General features: G+C 38.4%; 3 protein-coding genes across 3 annotated transcripts; all 3 read left to right on the top strand.

Annotated features, from left to right (window-relative positions):
* The first annotated feature begins 6,918 nt into the window (after positions 1-6,918).
* Positions 6,919-7,350, top strand: LOC140142228 (craniofacial development protein 2-like). Its single transcript, XM_072164195.1, has one exon. The coding sequence runs from the start codon at positions 6,919-6,921 to the stop codon at positions 7,348-7,350; it is 432 nt and encodes a 143-aa protein (XP_072020296.1).
* A 21-nt stretch (positions 7,351-7,371) lies between these two features.
* Positions 7,372-7,926, top strand: LOC140142229 (uncharacterized). Its single transcript, XM_072164197.1, has one exon. The coding sequence runs from the start codon at positions 7,372-7,374 to the stop codon at positions 7,924-7,926; it is 555 nt and encodes a 184-aa protein (XP_072020298.1).
* Positions 7,927-17,294: 9,368 nt separating this feature from the next.
* Positions 17,295-20,505, top strand: LOC140142492 (cytochrome P450 2J4-like). The gene is made up of 3 exons (XM_072164479.1): positions 17,295-17,761; positions 17,906-18,874; positions 19,544-20,505. The coding sequence occupies exons 1-3, from the start codon at positions 17,395-17,397 to the stop codon at positions 19,720-19,722; spliced, it is 1,515 nt and encodes a 504-aa protein (XP_072020580.1). The 5' UTR covers positions 17,295-17,394; the 3' UTR covers positions 19,723-20,505.
* Positions 20,506-22,563: the final 2,058 nt, after the last annotated feature.

Raw genomic sequence — 22,563 nt, forward strand, 5'->3', positions numbered from 1 at the left:
GTACCAAAAAAGTAAAAAACAAGTTTCACAAAAATACACAGGCCAAATAGAAACAAGGGTTAGAAACCATGATGAAATTTTATCAGTTTCGCCGTCGAGCCATGATTAAAGGAGGAAATAGGAAAAGTTATCCAGTCGGGAATTGAACCCAGGACTTCTGGTTTACGAGAGATCGTAGGTGCAATTCCTGGGTGGGATCATTTTCCTATTTCCCCTTTTAATCATGGCTAAATTTCCTCGTTTTTTTTTCTTTTTAGGCCGTTTGAGAATTTTTGCCACAATTTTACGACTTTTCCTTTTTTTTTTTTTCAGAATTTTCCTTTTTTTCATTGAAATATATTCTCATGCCTGTAGTTTGCTTTTTCCTGTCGAAAAAAAAGCCACCGTTTTTCAAGGGTTAGAAAGACGACATAAACAAAAAAGAGGGGGTTTCTCGTCAACTTTTGCAGGGCATATTTTAGCTGGTACAAAACTATTACAAATTTGGAATAAAAGGTTGCAGACAATTTTAATGTTGTATAGCAGTTTTTGCAAAGTAATAAATATCTTCTGTTTACAAGTCTATTACTTACACTGAAGTAAGTGTAAGTAATAGACTTTTTTTCAACTGAAATATGCCCTGGCTATGCAGATCTTTTTTAGGCAAAATTGTTACAAGATATGCATGATTTGTTTTTCTCACACATAGTGTGCCACTTTCTTTTTCAGCTGTTTTGCTGAGAATTACCTGTTTATTCCCTAAATAAAAAATTAGCAAGAATTTGAAATCTTTCTGGAATGTTGCTGGTACCCCCTCCCCTCAATTAGATTATTATCTACAAACTTTGTATACCAAAAGAAGGTTGTGTCTGTGTATAAATTTGATATTAAAGTGATAAAATAAGGTTTCAATTGTTTGTGTGAGTTTTTTTCTTCATTATTTTGTGGATGTCCCATCATGCATTGCAGTATATCTGCTTGCTACATAGCAAATGTATACAAAATATAAACAAGAGCCGCTTAGATATTGAGAGCTATTGATAGATTCACAATACTCCATGGGTGATATTTTTTCAAACAAAAAGTCGTAAGCTTCCCTGATTTAAGAAGTAATTGAAAGTTGAAGTGTGTGATTTTGTGTACATTTTCTATGGCACAATCAGTTCTATAATGGTACCGCAAAGCATAATGGGATACTCCCTTCAGCTGCTGTGAGTCTGAACTTATTAATGTTTAAGGCAGGTCAGAGGGGAGCTTGACCAAGAGGTATTTGTATGCGAATAAAGCCGACACATGAGAAATAGGGGGTTCTATAAACGAAATTTCACTGCTTGATATAGGGGTGTTATTTCTGCTCCATATGCAGAGTATGATTTTTCTTGTGAGAGAGAAAACATTAAAACATTCATTCAGGTCTTGTCTTTTGAGGCGAGTGAGAGTGATCACTCGCTTAAAATGAAGCTGAGGAGAGTTTTTTATCACTCGCCTACATTTGGTGTAATAATAATACAAGTGATTAAAATCACACGCCTACAGTTCACTTGGCAAGTTTTGAGGAGAGTGATTTGTCACTCGCCAGCAATTTTCAAAAGACGACGCCTATTCATTGTTTGGCCTTAAACTCAAAAATCGAAGAAATAGAAATGCGATTGTTGTCTTCCTTGACTCGTGTTTCTATTCAATATATGTGCCCATCCACCACGAACTGGTCGTAAAGTCGGCATTCACCCTTTTGAGATACAATCAAAAACAGTATATGGGTTTCTATGTAAAATATATAAGAAATGTGACCTTTGATGAACCATAACTTCACTTCCAGATGTCAGATGAAGCTGGTTGAGGAGTCATTCTAAAGCTGAAAGTACAATCTTATAAAATCTGCAATAAACAGAAAATAGTCTAGAGCCGACTTTACTACCATTTCGTGGTGGATGGTCACATATTAACATTATATGACAGCCCTTATAATTTTATATGAAGCCTTTGGATTTCCTGTATAGAAACCATACCATTCCTCTTGTGTGTCAGCTTTATTGTCTCAATATTTGAGTGCAAACACCTCGAGGTCATGCTCCCCATGGAGCTATTATAAGATGGAGAGGAAATAGATTACGTAACGCATTGAAACCTTGTGCCGATCAGATGATGGTGGATGCGATATCGCTATTTTTGACGTCGCCATTGGATTAACACATAATCATGAAATCTTCACAAACAATTCTAAATTTGTTCTGTGGTGTCAAAGCAAAATTATCTTACTCTAAAACCGTTGGGGTTCTGCAAAGTACCCCACTGCAAGTATGTTAATTGTCCATTTATAATCGCTAACCGTGTATTGTGAATGGGGCTGTCAGCCCTGTATCTTCGCCAGCCTCGTACGTCCGTGTTGCGTGTCCTATGCCGCCTGGTGCCGATTTGAAATCTGACAAGCTATTCATCGAAAGGTACCTTTTGTTTGGGACAAAGGGCTTCCACCATTAAATCGGTAAGCTGACCCGACAGTGTATTAACGCTTTACCTAGCAGGCTACTGTCAATAAGTGATCAAATGCAAGTCGCGTGAAAGCGCTTAATGGAATGAAAAGTACCTATTGTTATACATAAACCCAAGGGTGTGATTGAGTAGCCGTAAGCACAAAAAGGCACACATTAGCCGCTAATGCATAGATCGTTGTCACCCCACTGACATTAGGTGCTTCATTTAAATAAATTGAATGCGCCTGCTGAATGATTACACATTATGGCTGCCATGTCTATAATGGTATTTTAATAGCTACGTCCCAGGAGCTACGTATACATGTAACATATAATAAGTATACCGGTATAGGCCTATATAAAAGTTGTTTTACAAATTGAGATTTTATCTTATTTTATTTTAAGAAGGAGAATGTCATAATCAGTGGCGTACTGAAGGAAGGCAGCTCTTCTGTGAGAGGTCTTGGGAGGGGATGAGGTTGAAGGAGGGGATATGAAGAATGAGAGGGGACTGGAGGAAGAGAGAAAGAGGAAGAAATAAAGAGAAATAAATAAATAGACGTAAATAAATAGAAAGGTAAGGAAAATGATAGAATGAGAGGGGACAAAACGTAAAAGGGGATGGAGAAGGGACGGGAGATAAAAAGAGGGAGTGATACTTTAGCAAGTACAGAGAAAGGAAAAGAAATGAATGACAAATAAATGTAGGCCTTATAATAATTATTATAGAAACTAAACACAGCCCCCCTCCCCCACACACACACGCATAGGCCTAACACTAACAGCACTATAGGCAGCCATTCGATGATGCCAATTCCTTTATGCGTTACGTATTTAAAACGCCCAGTCAGATGTATTTTACACCTGCCAAGCACAAGTCATCCAATTTCGAAAATTGGACGTTGAATGTACACTCTCATGAATATTGATTGGCATCATTTTCCAATATGTCAGCGCTCAAATCGGACACAATAGAACAATAGACCATTCAGTGCGTTGATGCTCCCCACCTACCTGTCTTGAAGCTTCATCCATGATATTTCTAAATGGGTTCTATGACCTTGATCCTCATTCTTCACCGGACTTCCACCAATCCCTTTGAGAGCATTTGAAGGTACCTTTTCTCCATTGAAATGGAGATTTTGCCATTGTCATCACTCATGATAAAGTGGAAAGCCCATGTTTTTATCATTAGAATTCGTAAGCCACAAGTGGTTTCTGTAGGCCTACTAAAAATAATTTCTTCCTCCATTTTCCCTCTGTTTTGAAAAAACTAGTATTGACAAATGCTTGGAACATTTTACGGTAAAATGTGTGCGTTTTGGACTGAATTTAAATGGAAAAAATACTTCCTGTTTTTAATCAAATATGCATTTGATAAATTATGAAATGAGTGAATAACAATTATAAAATGCCCTTGATGCTCTCAAAAGTTAAGGTTTCTTTTAAAGGAAGTGATTGTAAAAAAAAAAAACCTAAAAATCCAGACCTAAGATTTCTAATTTTTTCGCATCCAAACACATTAGTCTTTTGGGCCTAATCCACTTTTTCGTCCCACTGTATTATATGGAGGGGCTGGGATTGTTGATCCCAGGCCAAGTGTAAAAAAATAAAACTGTTTAGAAAATTGCTTAAAAGTGAAGGATAGGTCATTAAAATTAAAATTTGGTATATATGAAATGTAAAATTAAGCAAAAACGAAGAAAACATCAGTAATGATGATTCAAATACATGTAGCTAATTTATATAAATTACAGATGCATGTCTTATTTTGTCTTAAATACGTGGCTTTCAGATGAACCACTAGCAGGCTATGATGGCACATCTATGACAATGCCGGAAGGTACCAAAATCTGATAATTTTTACGATCGAGCAGATGATCAACTGATTAGGGGTGGTGCAATAATTATGTGTACCCCCGGGTGGTGAATTCCCAAAAGGTCTGCCAAAATTGCTTGCCCCCTCTTTGGCCGTGCCAAAAATCTTTGCCCCCCCCTTTCGACGTGCCAAAAAAACCTTTGCCCCTCCCTTTTGACGTGCCAAAAAATCTTTGCCCCCCTTTACACATGGAAAATCTTGGGGAACCCGAATTTAAAACCTTAAATTGTCTTATCATATAATGCGAGCAGGAAATTTTGCATAGTTGAACGTGTTCCTAACGTTTTCTTACGCCTTTTTAGGGCGTAATATAAAATGGTACCCAAAATATCTGTGCCAAAAATTGCTTGCCCCCCCATTCGACCTGCCAAAATCGCTTGACCCCCCCTTTGACCTGCCAAAATGCTTGCCCCCCAATACTTCACCACCCCGGGGTACACATAATTATTGCACCCCCGGGATTGCACCACCCCTTATAGGACCATAAAATGACGCTAAAAAAGTTGATTTGATAGAGTTTTGAATGATGGGGGATGCACATTAAACTCCCGTGTATATATACTGGGGGCATCAGGAGATTTGCCTAATTGGACATTTTTGGCCTGAAGAACGTTTTTTATTTTTTAATGGGAGTAAAGTTGGGGAGGGGGTAAGCTCAAGCCACTGGCGCTGCCGGTAGGAAGAATTATGCCTCTGCAAATGCGTGCTAAGAAAATATTGAATTTATTATAAACGTCAGAAGCCCGGGGTCAGAAGGTAGATATTTCTGGATCTGGTGGGGAATATGATCTAATTCCAGGGCTAGGACCAACCGCACACAACTGAGAGATGCAGCCAGTGGATGCCTGAAATTATGCAATACGGTGGCAGGAATGCCATGCAGGCATATTTAGCATTTACAAACAACACTGAAACAACAAAATAGACAATGATAGGCCTGTGATTTAAAAAAAATTCCCTTTGGCAGAAACATCAAAAGTCAGTGAAAAATCCATTATTTGGAGCAAAAGTTATGCAATTTCAGGAAACGACGCGATGTTGGTCTAAAGTAAAATCATTGATAGGCCCTATTAAATTTTTACATGTATTAGGCCTAATTTTAGAGAATGGCAAACATGACATGAATCCATTCTGTGATGGCAAGTTTTGGTACAAATGGGAAATATCAAATTAAAAAACTATTATTTACGGTATAATATCAAATCATGAAACGTGTCTTTGCTCAATTCCCGGGCTCATGACGCTGGAGTGGTGTATGTGTATACATGTATGTAGTTATGGGGCTTTATGGTTTTCTGGACCTGGAATGTTCGGTATCGCGTATACTGCCCTCTGACATAATTAATAGACTTCCAATCGACAACAGATGGCGCTCGTCAGTCGTTCACGTGTCAACTCGACCCCAATTAACATGGCCCAACTTCAACATGTCTCTCGCCCTTTCTCCTCTCGTGGCTGTCCCCGTCTTTTGCCGCCTATGTTACCTAGGTGTTAGCTTAGTTACCTAAGCGTATTTGCCAACAACCAGCTACCCAGATGAAGATGTAGATGCAGTCTACGAAGAAATTACATACTGCACATATTGTCCTTTTTCCTATACACGCAACACACTAACCTTGTAATTAGAGCGTGACCTCAAATTTGAGGCCCGTGTTGAAGGCATAGCTGACAAACTAGTTAGCGCTGTTGTGTCAAATATACTTGCTCAAAATCTTAGAAACTCACATCACTGTGTAGGGAATTTAATCTTTTATAATATATATTTTCAATAAGATATAACTATCATGATCATAGGCGCGGTGAGCTTTCCTATGGACCGATGTCATCTGAAAGTTTCTGAAATATGGCCACACAGACATGCAAATCCAATGCCAATTTATTGCCCGTTTTGTCTCAAGCTTACTCACTTTCAGCAAGCCACTGCGTGATAACCAGAAGCCCCACCCCTTAGGAACTCACACGTCAATAAAGGTCTATCGTTTCTCTGTGTTGTCATTAATAAATCAACTTCATTGGACCTTCAGCACAGGCGACCAACCCCTTTGAATGAGTGACACTTTTATAAACATAAACAAGCTCCATGACCAAAATAACCCAAGTTAGCTGGACAAGCCCCACGCCTCAGACCTTGTGCATGACAGTATTGATTGGTATTGATTGATTGCGTGCATCCTGTCAACTAAATTTAATGGATACAAATGCAAGAATATCATACTTTCACGTCAAAAACATCCATTTCATTCCATTTCTTTGTTATTTTCTCTTTATTTCCTAGAATATATAGATGATGATGATGCAAATTTTATGTTATATCCAAGGGTTTTTGTCACGTTTTTCCATCAGAGTATAGAAACACAAAATATTCATCACAATGCGTTTGCTGTGCTGTGCTGTATCAATGAATGGGGTTGTTATGCAAATGATGTGTTTGTATAATACTTGAGTACATGCTACAGGTCTGTCGCTAATTGGTTGGATTTGTGAAGTGGGCAGTAGGTTTATATACTGTAAAATGGTTTATGGTACCGCTAATCGGGTTTAGACAGGTAGGGGTCGTGGCAAATTTGCTGTAGAGATATGTGCAACATGAACGAACTGCTCAACCAAGACAAAGCAAATCACACAATCATTATGGGAGACTTTAATGCTAAAGTAGGAAAGAAAACAAACTCAAATGAAACCATGCTGGGAAAATATGGTGTGGGAGAGCGAAATGAAAGGGGAGACAGGCCTCTAGAATTCACCGAAAGCAAGAACTTAAAAATCATGAATACCTTCTTCAAGAAAAAAGAATCTCGTAAGTGGACATGGCGAAGCCCAAATGGATTGTATCGAAATGAAATCGACTTCATCTTGACAACCGAACCAAAAAATGTGAAAGATGTCTCAGTTCTAAACCGCTTCAACACTGGAAGTGATCACAGGCTAGTAAGAGCAATGATCTCCATCAACTTGAAACTAGAAAGATACAAACTCGTGCAAAAAAGAAGGATGCAGATCAACCTGGATAAGCTATAACAGAACAAAGAAGAATTCCAGATGAAGCTGCAAAACAAGTTTGATCTCCTGAAGGATGAAGCAGAAGACCTAGATGTAATTGATGTCTGTGAAAGACTTACAAACACAATCCTAGATTGTGCTTTGGAGACAGCAGGGAAAAAAGACCCACAGAAGATAGACAAGATTTCAAAGGAAACTTTTGAAATGATGAAAAAAAGACGGGAAATGAAGAACACAATTGGAATCCACCATATCGAGTATACAGAATTATGCAAAACCATAAGGAAGCGAATGACAAATGAAATCCGAGCACACAACACAAAGATGATCCAGAAAACTCTTGAAGATAACAAAAGCTACAAGAAAACAAAGCAAGGACTTGCCACTGGAAAATCTCAAATAATAGCACTGAAGGGGGAAGACGGAAACATAATCTCAGACAGAGAATTAGTCATCAAGCGGGTAGAAGAGTTCTACCAAGATCTCTACTCCAGCAAAGTCCAAATAACTCCACCAATTATAGACGTTGAAAGTGCAGAAGAGAATATACACCAATTGGAGAGGATGAAGTTGACAAATGTCTCAATGACATGAAAAGAGGTAAAGCACCAGGAGAAGATGGAGTGCTAGTCTACATTCTCAAGGATGGAGGCAGCGCAGTTAAGGCAGAGCTTGCAAAGCTATTCAGACTATGTATCCAGACTAACCAGACACCGGACAGTTGGAATAATGCCCTTATAATTCTCATCCACAAGAAAGGGGACATCAAAGACTTGAAGAACTACAGACCAATCAGCTTACTCTCAAACACATACAAACTTTTCACCAAAGTTCTTACAAATCGGATTACCAACATTCTTGACTTCAACCAACCCAGGGAACCGGCGGGGTTCCGGAGCGGTTATTCAACCATGGATCACCTTCATGTCATCATCCAAATTGTTGAAAAGATGGGTGAATATAGACAGCCACTATGCCTTGGATTCATTGACTACGAAAAAGCTTTTGATAGCATTGAGATCCAGGCAGTCATCACAGCCCTCAAACAGCAAGGCGTCCATCCTGGATACATCCAGATAATAGATACTACAGGGTGTATCAAAATGATTGGTACCGAAGACTTCTCATTTTTTGCAGATTTTTTTTACTATGTTTTGTGCCAGTGTGGGGTTAATTGTTGAAATATTTGTAATTATAGTAGTTTTATCTTCTCTAAGAATTTTAGATCATAAAGATAGCACATTCTATTCAGAAGTTACAGGATTCTAAAGGAAAGTAGGTGTTTTTACACTTTTCATGGTAACGCTGGATCAGTAGCGCACCATTTTCAAAGCTCTATTTTACTGCAAATACCATGGAAATGTTTAATAGTTTCCTTGCCTATTTCTTCATTCATAATATATATTAATGTAATAATCAATATTTATTGCTTGAGAGTAATATTATTGACTTGAATAATTTAGGTGGGGTGAAAGAAGTTTGTGTATCAACACCATCCAGGGTGGTAATTTAAGTTGTATTTTGAGATTACTATAAGTAGATGGTGTGGCAGAATGGCTATAGACTGTAGACAGTGTAAGTTAGTTTAGACCTGGTAAAAATTATTGGAATGGCTCCACAGTATTCCACACTTCAGTGTGCATTCATAGTTAAGAATCACTGGTCGACACGAAGCTATGGAGAAGTGCAGGGAAGATTTAGGAGACAGTTTCTAAGAGCAAGGCATATTCTATGCAAACATGCTATAACTTCAAAATTTGATATGGGCAGTTACAGAATGGACCCATCCCAGTTGTTAAGTTCTTTCAAGATAGGGCTTCACCTCACACTGCCCGGGTCGTAAGGCAGGGACTTCAGGAACTATCTTTCTAAAAGCATGTGCAAAGCAATTTTATGTTATGTATACTGAGGTGAGATATTGAAATTATGTATGCAATAAATGGTGCAAGCATCTTGTGTTGTGTAAGTCAAACCATGATTACGTCAATCTTCGTTTAAATGACAATAGCTCCCAGATGCATCAACCTATCAACTTCAGATTAATAGATCAATAAGTTAACATATGCCCCTTTCTATTTATAGTACAAAAACTATATTAATTAGCAATTTTATATTTTTGATATATTTTTGAAAATGTCACATAGCCCGGTACCAATCATTTTGATACACCCTGTATCTACAGCAAGGGCACTTCAACAATCCGCCTCCACAAGGACAGTAGACTATGCCATAGTCGAATTTTGAGAAATTTAGAAATAGGCCTATGTTATCAATCTCGATAATATAATGTAATAAATAGTCTATAAGCAAATCTAGTTGCCCTAGATATAGGCATTCTAAGTGATCATTTGTGTCCTGCCTTACTTTTGTTTTTTAATATTTTTTTGAAAGAGGGCTCCCTTCATGCCTACCAGTGATTTTCTAGCAGTCTGTTTTATTTTCATGATTTTGGAGAATTGATTACGTTACTCACGAAAAATACGACTATGGACAAACGATTGCGGTTAAGTCAGTGACGCTACGATGAGAATAAAATTGGCTCCACCCCTTGACCAATCAGAAACAGCAAATAGTTTCCGTCTCGTCCATAATTGTACAGGGGTTCTTGTATTTGGCAAAAGATAATACAATTTATTTAAAGAAAAATCAACGGTGGTTCAAATCGATCAAGATTATATTTAGTATTTACTGTGATAAATATCGAATAATAACCCAATAAATAAGAAATACCTGTATGGAAAAGTCAAATTATACAACGCCAACTATTTGTCATCCCCGTGGGAAAGTGCAGCAATTTATTTGCCAAAATCGAGCAGCAGGAGAAAATACGCCTAATTTGCATATAGCATCTATCTTGGCCTGTTTACAGGTATCACGAACCTCACTTGTGTAGTGCACACAAACCCACAACTGAGTGCAAAATATTGGCATGAGACAGGACATTATTTTTAAAAATAGGCCGGCAAGATCACATCACAACACAATGTTGACTTTTCTGTTATTTTAGGGGGCTGGCATTTTTTTCGGAAGGGGGGGGGGGAGTCATAGATTTTTGGAAAGAAAAATAGGGGGGTCATAAAATATTTGATGAGATAGTTTGTTTATTTTTAATTCAAAAGACTGATTTCAATACAATTTTAGTCTGTTTAAGGGCTATAAGGTGTATTGGTGGGGGGGGCATAAAATTTTGTTGCCGAAATAGGGGGGTTGCAATTTTATTGACGCGAATGTTTTGTTAATTGGGAAGAAAATGCCGGCCCCCGTAATTAGCACTAGTTACTTCAGGTGCTTTTGATATTTAATGGCATGCCGAAAGACGGAAAGAGCCTCGTTTTGTGTGCCGTTTTGTCCGGGCCTTCATGCAGCCAAACCTAGCTAGCTACGTAACGCTCAAAGAAGATGTATTATAGTCCCTATCACTGGCTTCAAAGGCCATATCAACATAATGTCTATCAGGTAAATAGTCATCCGAAATTCTGAAATAGCTACAAATATAGACGGATTAAGAGAGGCATGAACTAATTTTCCCATTATTATGAAATATTTATCTTTAAAAAAATGATTACCACAATAATTTAATAATCCGCACAATCGTTCTCCATGTGTCGCGAATAATTTCTTTCCTTGAAGACAATATTGTCCCTGGCTAGAACTATCGATGTAAATGCGTTCATATTTTGCTTCCCAAGGTAAACTCAAATTGTGTGCTTCTTCTAGTCTGGGATTTCCCACCCGACAAAAAGTCCTAGCAAACGGTGCTGCTTTGGTAGAAAATATATTTCCCATATTATATCGAGTTGGTAGCTTAGGAACCGGGGGCTAGAATACTCTTCATCCCCGGCCCCTCCCCCCAACAATTTCAGGTGAGTGAAAAAATGTCATTAAAATCCAGAAAACTAGGTATTTTTGGCTAAATTTTCTGACCTAAGGGGGGAACCGCCTCCCAGAATGGGTCATCAACAAATTCCATTTTGTCAGCCACCCCCCCCCCCCCTGCTAAAAATCTGGGTAGAATGTCGAAAACGTCTTTACCAGCCATGGAATGATGAAGGACTTCTTCTGAGCCAGTTTAAAATTTTCACATCATAGTGAGAATGCATGATGAATCGCAGTTTTTTGTATCGCACCCGGCCTCATCAGCAGAATTCCCTGAAGAAGTCTCGGGTGATATTGGCCATGTCATGGTCCGTCTCTAAACAGCGGAGCTAAATAATTATGTTTATAAATTAATTTAGGTATATTTTTAGCCGGTAGAGACACACTTTTGAAGTTATTTACCCGATCAGGATTTATCCACACACGTACATTGTACATTACTAGGCGGTTACCCGTATTTGGCGGTTCTCGGCTGTCGCGATTACCTGGCTGATGGTGACTCTGTACTCACCAAGTTTTATGCCCATAGGACAGTTGTTACTAATTTGACCTCAGATGACCCCTTGTGACCTCGAAATGACCTTCCAAAATTTGGCTCTAAATGTTGACTGTACCTACCATGTTTTATGCCCATATGACAGTTTTTAGTAATTTGACCTTGGATGACCCCAAAATGACCTTCCAAAATTTGACTCTAAAAGGTGACTGTACCCACCAAGTTTCATGCGCATACGACATTTTTTACTAATTTGACCTCAGATGTCCCCTGAGTGACCCGGATGACCCCAAAATGACCATCCAAAAATTTGACTATAAAAGTTGACTGTACCCACCAAGTTTCATGCCCATACGATAGTTTTTACTAATTTGACCTCAGATGACCCCTGGATGACCTCAGTTGATCTTGGCCCACTAACTGAAACAAACTTATTCTGTCTGAGGTCCAGATGCACCCATCCACCAAGTTTGAGGAACGTGCGACCCCTAGTCTCCGAGAAAATAGGTGGAAAACAGTTTTTACTAATTTGACCTCAGATGACCCCTGGGTGACCTTGACCCGCTAATCAATACAAACTTGTTCTGTCCTAGGTCAAGATGCACCTACCCACCAAGTTTCATGCCCATATGACAGTTTTTACTAATTTGACCCTAGATGACCTCTGGTGACCTTGACCCACTAACCAATACAAACTTGTTATGTCCCGGGTCAAGACGCACCCACCCGTCAAGTTTGAGGAACGTGCGACCATCAGTCTCCGAGAAAAACAGTTTTTACTAATTTGACCCCTGGATGACCTTGGGTGACCTTGACCCACTAACCAATATAAACTCGTTCTGCCTGGGGTCAAGATACACCCACCCACCAAGTTTGAGGAACGTGCGACCCCCAGTCTCCGAGAAAAGAGGCGGACAGACAAACAAACAGACAGATGGACAGATGGACAGATGGACAGATTACAGATTCTGGTGAATTATAGTAAGATGTGTACACACACGACACGTGTATGAACGTATTTGACTGGTTCATCACATATAAACAAACTTTGAAGTTTTACCGCAAGAGAGCCAAACACCACGGGAACAGCATAAAATGAGGTCACAATTATGCAAATGAAATTGATTACTATCGGGAAAATGGTAAGGCCCCGCCTACACAAATGCTGCATCACAATTGGTTAATTTATATGAAAATGCATTACATCATGCTATTCTTAGTAGGCCAAAAATCCGACATTCTTGCCATAGGGGCCTGTGTTAAACATTTTGACCGCAATCGAATGTCAGTAGTCCACTTGGGTATCAAGCTAACAGAGGGCGTACGGTGACTGAATAGATCAGGAAAATCTATCAATTGTGCACACAATCGGAGTTTTAAATGCAAAGGTAATTCTGAATATGCACAATGGCAAGTGGACTACGGAGAAGTCTACAAGGACAGTGATAAGATATCTATCCAACGAGGGGTGCGACAAGGTGATACCATTTCACCTAAACTGTTTAATGCGGCACTGCAGGAAATTATACGTCACCTAGACTGGGAAAGTAAGGGCATTAGCATAAATGGAGACAACCTGAGTCACCTTCACTTCGCAGATGACATAGTCATAATAACCGACAATGCTAAAGATTTAAGAGAAATGATCAATGATCTCAACCAGAGAAGCAATCAAGTGGGACTAAAGATAAACATGAAAAAGACAAAAGTCATGTTCAACCAGTTCGCCACAGAACAGGTGGTCATGGTAGGGAACACAGAAATAGAAAAGGTGGACCAATATGTGTACTTAGGACAACTAATCAACATGACTCACAATCACATGGATGAAGTAAAGAGGAGGACTAGGGCTGGTTGGTGTTCATTTGGCAAGCTCAATGACATCATGAGAAGTAAGATGCCAATTTGTCTGAAACGAAAGGTTTTCAACCAATGTGTACTACCAGCCATGACTTATGGAGCTGAAACATGGTCACTTACTAAGAGGATGGAGCAAAAACTGAAAACTGCACAGCATAGCATGAAAAGAAGTATGCTGGGCTACACCAAAAGGGACAGGAAAACTGGCATGGATCAGGAGCCAAACAGAAGTTACAGACATAATCCACACAATAAAGATGAAGAAGTGGCATTGGGCTGGCCATCTTGCAACAGATAATAGATGGACAAAGAATGTCACAGAATGGAGGCCTTGGCTAGGTTCAGGGGTGCAAATTGTGATTTGTTCCTCAGGAGCAAGGTATTTAGGCTCAAGATTTCCTCAATCATACTAAACATAAAATAGCTTTATTCTGCACTTCAAAAGATGAGAGCTTCCAAAAAGGCTTTCTATTATGACAATGTGCTCGCAGAGCGCGCAAAAATTTGATATTTAACACTAGTTTGGTGTCAATTTTGGTAGGACACTGGCTCCTTTCCCCTTTTCTTTTCCTTTGCCCCCGCCAATTTCCTCTTTCGTTTTTTGTCAGAGGGCGCACAATTTGTTCAGTGCGTTATGGTTCTTCTTTTTAAATTTCCTCAATACTTTCCAGGTTGTCCTCTCATCACTGGCATTAGTATTGATACACTGAATTCCTTCATGACTTTTGTTCCCATAAAATCTTTGTTGCCACCTCTCTATAAGTTTCCTCAGTTATGTGCCCTACTATTTCCACCTGCCTTCACCCAACTTCTTTTTTTTCCTGTTATAATTGAATACCTCCTCTGGTGATGAATTGTAAATTTCCTCATATCCATTATAACCCATTTCCATATTCTAATACCAACACCTTCCTCTTTTTGGCTCTTATCTCTTGAACAATCACACAAATTCCTCTAAATTTGACACAACCAGTGTCTTTAGATTTTCTCTCTTCCATTCAGTAGCTTCACTGCCTCACAGCCCTCCATTATTAACTTTTTTTATCTTTTGCTGAGATCTGTTTTCCTACTTAATCTTCTACCTCACTCCTCTCCTTTTTCTTTCTTCTTCTCTTTTCTTTTCTTCTCCCTCCTTTCTCCCCTCTTTTTTCTTTTCTTTCTTGGTTCTTTTCAAGGCATTATTTCCTCAATTTTGACTGTCATTTCCTAGGAGCGCTGCTCCCCGCTCCCGCACAATTTGCATCCCTGGCTGGGTTCAAGACACCAATGCAGACAGAAAGTGTATGGAGGGATGAGATAGCAAGTTTCACAGGGATCAGGTGGATGGCAAAAGCAAATGACAGGAAACTTTGGTGCCAACTTGGGGAGGCTTTCGCCCTACAGTGGGCTGAATACGGCTGATGATGATGAATGATGATTTGATATCATCTTAATCAGAACAAAATTCTACATAGCATATCTGCAAATGACATAACATTTTTTGACCTCGATGTTCATGCGCTCATCATCGTAAACATCACTCAAATTTTTGCGTTTTCTTTTCAAAGTTCTAGTAAAACACGATTTTCAACACTAAAATTGTTAACATTGCACCGATTTTGCACAATTTTGTATGCAAAGTTGGGACTATAGTCGTGATAAACTTTTGCCGGAAACCGCTTCACAGGCGGATTTAGTGTTATGAACCCTCAAGTAAAATTAAAGATGGCGTCCAAAATGGCCGCCAAAGTTTTCCCATTACACACACTATATCAACATGCAATGATCTGATGGAAAATATCAATGCAATTTATGTTTCTATAAATAATTATGTGTCCATTTTGTTTCATTCACATCTTTTCAATTCAATATGGCCACCAGAATAGCATATTTCCATTGAAATACACTAGAGTAACATGCAAATGATATTATAATAAAGTATCATTTTAAAGTCCCATTCAGTGATACCAGCGAAAGTTTAAAGAAATTAAAATTGTTTATAAATTGCTTACAAGTCATTCAAATGATAAGTCATTCAAATTGTCACTTGGTATTTTTGACGTTTCATTTGTACCTTTCCAATTCCCGCTGTAATCCAAAATGGCCACCAAAATAGGCGATTTCCACTTAGCTGTGCTAATATTTAAATAAAAACATAGTTCTAAAATTTTAAAAATAATATTTCCGACCCATGAGCCAAATGAAATGAGCAGTGTGATGCCATGATTACATTTGATTTCTTTTTGTCTTTTCAGGCTTGTGAAAAGTTTGGAGAGTACCGGTACAAAGCTGTAGCCTAGTCAACTTTCGCAGCAAAGCTATAGATGAGTTGACCTCAATGTTTATCAACAAAGGCAAGGGACTGGTATATCGATATGCATGAACGAACTGCATACATCTACCTCACTGTTCAGTAGCCTAAAGCGCCCCACAGACTCCGAGTATTTAGACGTACAATATTGTATGTAACATATCTACATTATTTAATCTATTGCCATTCTATTTCCAGTAATGTTTAAGTTCTAACGAATGTTTGATGACGAAAAATCGATAATATGTTACATATAATATCTAGCAGAAATATATTATCGATTTTACGTCATCAAACATTCGTTAGAACTTAAACATTACTGGAAATAGAATGGCAATAGATTAAATAACGTAGATATGCTACATACAATATTTTACGTTCAATAAAAAGTCTGCATACTGCTTTATTGTGATTTGGCGGGAGTTTTAAAAGCATGTAGCTTGAACCAAATATAATGCGAGCGCATACTACCAGGCAATGACGTCAGAAGTCAACTCATCTATAGCATAGTCAATTTTCCTATTATAGCTGTAGCCTATAGTTAACTTTTCTAATATAGCTATGGTAGCCTATAGTTAACTTTTTAAACAGTTGTAGTCTTTTCAACTTTCGACTAACGTAACTGTAGCAGTCAACTTTCCTAACATCTGATTGCTAGTACCTAAAATCTGTTTGCAAGGATGGATTTTGTATCCCTAATAAAGCCTTATTAGGACTTTAAATCTCCCATAGAACACCACAGTCAATTAGCAGAGATAAGAAATGAGTTTTCTGGCATTTTACCTCATTAGTATGACTTTAAAATGACCAGAAAACTTTCCTAATAAAATAAAATTTTATGATATTTGGCAAAGAATGACCAAACAAAAATTTGACCGAAATCATATTATTAAGACTTTTATGCAGGGTCAAATTCCAGTCATTAAGTATTTAGAAAATTATATATGATGTACCGTTCTTGACGTATTTTCAAGAATGTCAAATGTTAAAATTTGGGCTCTATGGGGTACGGGTCAGATACGTGAAAATGCTCCGACTTTGAGAAAAGAGATGTCAAAAAGTTTGATACGATGTAACATTAAAAAAATAGTTTGTCCTATCCAGGATCTAGGTAAAGCATCCAAATGAGTCTAATCCCATTGATATCTAATCATATTGAATTTTTACCCATTTTGGTGCATTACTTAGGTAAGTGGGTTTGATATGATATAACATTAAAAAATTGTTTGCGCTATCCAGGATGTAGGTAAAACATACAAATGGGTCAAATCCCATTGAAGCCTATGGACCTTTTACCCACTTGCTGCATTACTTCGTAAAGTGGGTAAATAAGCGAGCGACCTCCGACTACACACCGACACAGGAGAGTGATTTTGAATGTGAACGGGCGTACTTGAACTCGGTTCAAGTTGTCAACTGTCAACATGACGTGATAGCTTAACATTAACTTAAAGCAGTTCATAACTTGGCTTACATGGTTAAATATATATAACATATTATGTAGTGCATAGCTGTTGTGTTAGGCATATAACTCACAAAAATGTTGTACTTCGAGTTCTTCTTATCTTACGTGAATACCCAAACCATATTGGCATTTATTGTCGTGTACCTTCTGTTATCGTATGGCTTTAGACGTCATAAATGGAATCTACCACCAGGACCTTGGAGTCTGCCAATCCTAGGGAATCTCCCAATGCTAGCGATATACCATAAGCGCATCGCTGAAAAACCTGGGCAATGGCTGGCCGAAATAGCGAAAGATTACGGCGAAGTGTTTAGCTTAAAAGTGGGCACAAAGTTGATCGTTGTCGCCAATGGGTGCAAATCAATCAAAGAAGCGTTTCGGAATCAACACATCAGTGATCGACCAAGGAGTAAGGTATTCGAAGAGACTGATCTTGATGAAGGTAAGTTTGGAAGGGCCGCTTCCTCTTCTTCTTGTTCCTCTGGTATCTTCTCCTCTTTCTGTTTCTCCATCATCATCTTCAAAATAAAAAAGAATCATCACTTCTGTTGCACTGACTGATCAATTTTAAACTTTGACTTTACAGCCGTTGGTTTCACCTCTGGTAAGTCGTGGAAGTACCAGCGCACCTTCACATTTAACACATTCCGAACCTTTGGCGTTGGAAGAAGCCGATTTGAAGGTAATATCACCAAAGAAGCCGAAACATTGGTTGACGGAATGAGAGACAACAACAACAAGGAGATACCCTTTAATCCACACGTTCTGCTTGGAAATTGTGTGTCCAATGTTATCAGTTCTGTCGTTTTAGGCAAGCGATATGATCACTCAGACCCTGAATTTAAACGTCTTGTCTTGCTTGTGAACAAAAACGCTAACAATATAGGACCCGGGGCACTAGTTGTGTTTCTACCCATGGCGAAATATGTTTTTCCGAATCAATACCAAATCGTCAAGTCCAATTCGTCTGAATTTAGCGATTTCATTTTGGGTGTTGTTCACGAACATCGCCAACATTTTGATGAGGACAATATTCATGATATCATTGATGTTTATCTCAAGGAAATTGAACTATCTAAGAAAGAACAAAGTGATCGGGCAGAGTACATTCACCTCAGATCTCTCATAGCCACAACGACGTTTCTCTTCTTAGCGGGAACTGAAACCACTGCAACAACCTTGCGATGGGCTCTTCTTTATATGATAAAATACCCGGAGATTCAGGCTAAGGTTCAGCAAGAAATGGACGCAGTTGTTGGTCGCACGCGTATGCCACAATGGGCCGATAGATTATCACTTTCTTACACAGGAGCTGTTCTGCTGGAGATTCAGCGTAATCGAGCGGTAGTGACACTTGGATTGCCCCACGTGGCTTCTGAAGACACAAAACTGGCCGGATATGATATACCAAAAGGAACATACGTTGTTTCCAATATCTGGGCAGTGCACCACGATCCAGATGTATGGGCAGAACCTGATCAATTCAAACCTGAGAGATTCTTGGACAAGGATGGGAAGCTGCGTCAGCGGGAAGAACTGATGCCATTTAGTACAGGTCAGTGCGTAGTGAACTATGCTTAATAACGAATAAGATTTGCATTGTTTTAATTTTTAGAGAAAACGAACGATCTCTCAATTTAGGGTGACGAACATTTTCTGACGTAGGCGCCAGAAACAAATTAGTTCGATCTTTGGATTGACCGTCGATGCTGCTTCGATGCATGTTATTAATGAACTATCAACTAATTAATCAGAATTAACGATAAATTTATATTGGACAATACAGGCACAAATTACTATTTTATCACAATTAACAATAGTAAATTAATTGATTTCATAAATAATAAGGATCGACCAAGCATCGATGGTCGATCGAAAGATCGAACTAATTTGTTTCTATTGTAGTAGCACCAGGAGATTATTATTAGTATTATCAAGACCGACTGCATAGAGGGTTAGTTGATAGTACCGCCTGATCCGTGTTCGCTATTTCAATAGAATTTACACTTATAATGTATAATATGATTTTAACAAACAGACGAATACCGATTCGTCTCTAGACAGAGTTCGGATTAATAACATCTGACACATTGGTCATCTCAAGTGACCAGTGATGACAGAACTAATTTCATATGACTGTACACATTGCGCTTACGTTACTTTTTATAATGTTACATCATCATGATCATTCCGACATATCCTCTTTTCTATTATTGTGTTACAGGTCATCGGATGTGTCTTGGAGAGAATCTAGCCAAAATGGAGATGTTTCTTTTCTTCACCTATATCCTGCATTCCTTCATTCTCACAAAACCTGATGCAAAGCCAATATCAATGGAAGGGGTCAGTGGCGGCACTTTCAGCCCCAAACCGTACGAGATTGTCGTCAAAGATCGAAACTAATCTACGAAGCCACCGTGACGGGTCTCTCAAGTACGAATTTTTAAAGCAATTTTGACTTTTTCTTTTTTAGTTTAAATAAGCAAGCCTGGAGACTATTATGACAGCTAAGATAATGATGCGCAGATTTGGATGAAGGATGCGGTGTGGACAGTGGAGGGGCGATGGGACCACAGGCTATTTTAACGTGCCCACTGGTACGTTTGTGCAGTGAGATTAAAAATCCGTGCAGTGAGAACTTAAAATCCGTGGTTTAAATATGTTATGCCATTCATACAAACTCAATAGGGATGCTTACATGTATAGCACCTACAGTATGATCTCTTTCAGGTAAAAATGTCAAAATTTTGGTGCTGCTCGCATCTAACATTTCATTACCCATTTCTCATGTTTCTCGAAAACCTGTAATTTCCACAAAGCTCCCAGCAAACACAAAACGTTTTCGACATCATTCGCAAAAGGTTATAAAAGGTTGTCAGAAAACGTTTAAATGTCGGGTTATATAAAGGGTATATTAAGTGTATAAAACGTTTTCATAACCTTAAAAAACATTTTTGGATAATCTAATTTTTTTCGTCTGTGCCCCGAAAATTTTATTTCCCCCCCCCCCCTGACCAAGAAAGCTGGCTACGCCCCTGGATGCATGTTGTTTCATATCAGAATAACATTACCTTTTGTTCAAGATAATCGAGGTATTAATCAGAGCGTATGATAATTATAGGCAACGAGAATGTTTCCACATGGTATTTCCTAATGTACCTAGACATTTTTTTGACATTTTCATGAACCAGGATACACCTAAAATGTTTTAACCTTTTAGGTGTATCCTGGTTCATGAAAATGTCAAACACCATAATTATATTTCTATAGTCTATTATTGTATCAATACTACATGTATGTATAAAAGCTTATAAAAATGATGAAATGCGTATAAAGTTAATGAGGTGGAACTTTAATGCTTTAATGAAACAAGCCTAGCTTATAGGAATACTAGATTATATTATAACATGTCTCTGTATAATAAAAACAAAAATCATTAAACCTTATACAATTTTTATGTCTATTTTTGACGCGATCAACCAGAATTAGTCGGTTATGTGTTTTTTTTAACATCGAGCATTATCTAAGCATCAGCAATAGCTGAAATTATCGATCAATGCATGACACCCGTTACCAACTGTCAACATTTTAACAATGGTACTTGGACCTTTTGGTTGTTTTATTAGGTAACAAAACATCTTTTTTGAATTGCCATATCAAAAATGAACATTTTGACACATCTTCGGAGCATTATTAAGTTTTGACCCTATAGAACTAACAATTTGAACTTTGACCTTATACACTTTCTAAATGATATTTGCCAAAAGCTGATATCATTGTTTTCAAAATGTCAACGGTTGGGGAGGGACAGGGTGCACATAATGCATGAATAAAATGGATTTCTGTATGCAATTTTCTATGATAGGGCCTAAAATTGTGGTTGATTGTAGTTTTTACCCCTCTCTCCTTCATGACGTGAGAGACAATATCATACTCTCATCCCTCTTCTACCTCTCCCCCCCCTCCACTCTCCTCTCTGTTCTCCCCCTTTATTTCCTTCTTTCTCCCTCTTTCTTTCTTTCTTTCTTTCTCTTTATCCTTTTTAAGGGATCGTCAGCACATACGTCCCCTATGGAGACGGCCTTGTCGAGCGGGTCCAGAGGGTGAAGACCCCGGAAACTGTTGGCATTTACAGAAGTCGAGATGCAGAAATATTTCCAACATTTCACCTAAGATTTGTACAATGATCAAAATGACCCCATCCCTATCACTAACCCGAATGTCAATACTAACTAACTCTAATTCTAACCTAGAATTGCCTTAAACCGTAACTTTAACCTTTGGACTAATGACCCTTCGGACAAACGGACTGCTCCCTGTTATATATTCTGACCAAACAGGTCCCTCTAAGGCCTCGTATCCATAGGCTGTTCCCTTGTGCCCTTGTTCCGTGCCATGTGACCTGCCACACAGACAACGAACCGTAGCGGCCACTAAGCAAAACAAAGGTTCGTTGTCTGTGTGGCAGGTCACATGGGAAAAAGTAAACACGGAACAAGGGCACACGCCACAAGGGAACAGCCTATGGATACGAGGCCTAATATTCAGTCTATATCGCACTGAATATACGGCATAAATAGCACCCTCTGTTGTTGCAAAGTTACATTAAGGTTATTGTTGGTCAATGTTACATTAAGGTTACTGTTTTTTTGTAGAAATTACCTCCTCTGTTGATCAATGTTACATTAAGGTTACTGTTTTTTTGTAGAAATTACCTCCTCTGTTGATCAATGTTACATATACATTAAGGTTACTGTTTGTCAATGTTACATTAAGGTTACTGTTGGTCAGTATTAAATTAAGGTTACTCTTGCTTTTATGCCCTGCCGGGCCCTTATATTAGGTTCCCACTTGGAGTGTTTAGTCAACATATCAACAAAAAACATCAAGGCCGTGGGGCCGGTAGGGCCGATGCCAGCAACTCCCAAAACACTCCAAGTAGGACCCCAATATAAGGGCTCCGCAGGGTAAGGAAGCAACAGTAACCTTAAGCTTGACGGTTAACAGTAATCTTAAGCTTAACGGTAACAAAAATTATATTAAATTATATATTATCACAAAATATCGGTATTATGACAATATGGTACTTAGTATATAAAACGACTAAAAAAGCCTGCTATCATGGCGTCAGGTCAGTGGTTGAGTATATCCCGTATGTTTCTTAAACTTGATCAATATTAGAGACAAATTCATTCATTCATTCATTTATTATTTTTCAAATAGCAAAAAGCTAGAATACATACA

Source organism: Amphiura filiformis, chromosome 20, assembly GCF_039555335.1.
Source record: "Amphiura filiformis chromosome 20, Afil_fr2py, whole genome shotgun sequence".
Classification (NCBI taxonomy): Eukaryota; Metazoa; Echinodermata; class Ophiuroidea; order Amphilepidida; family Amphiuridae; genus Amphiura; species Amphiura filiformis.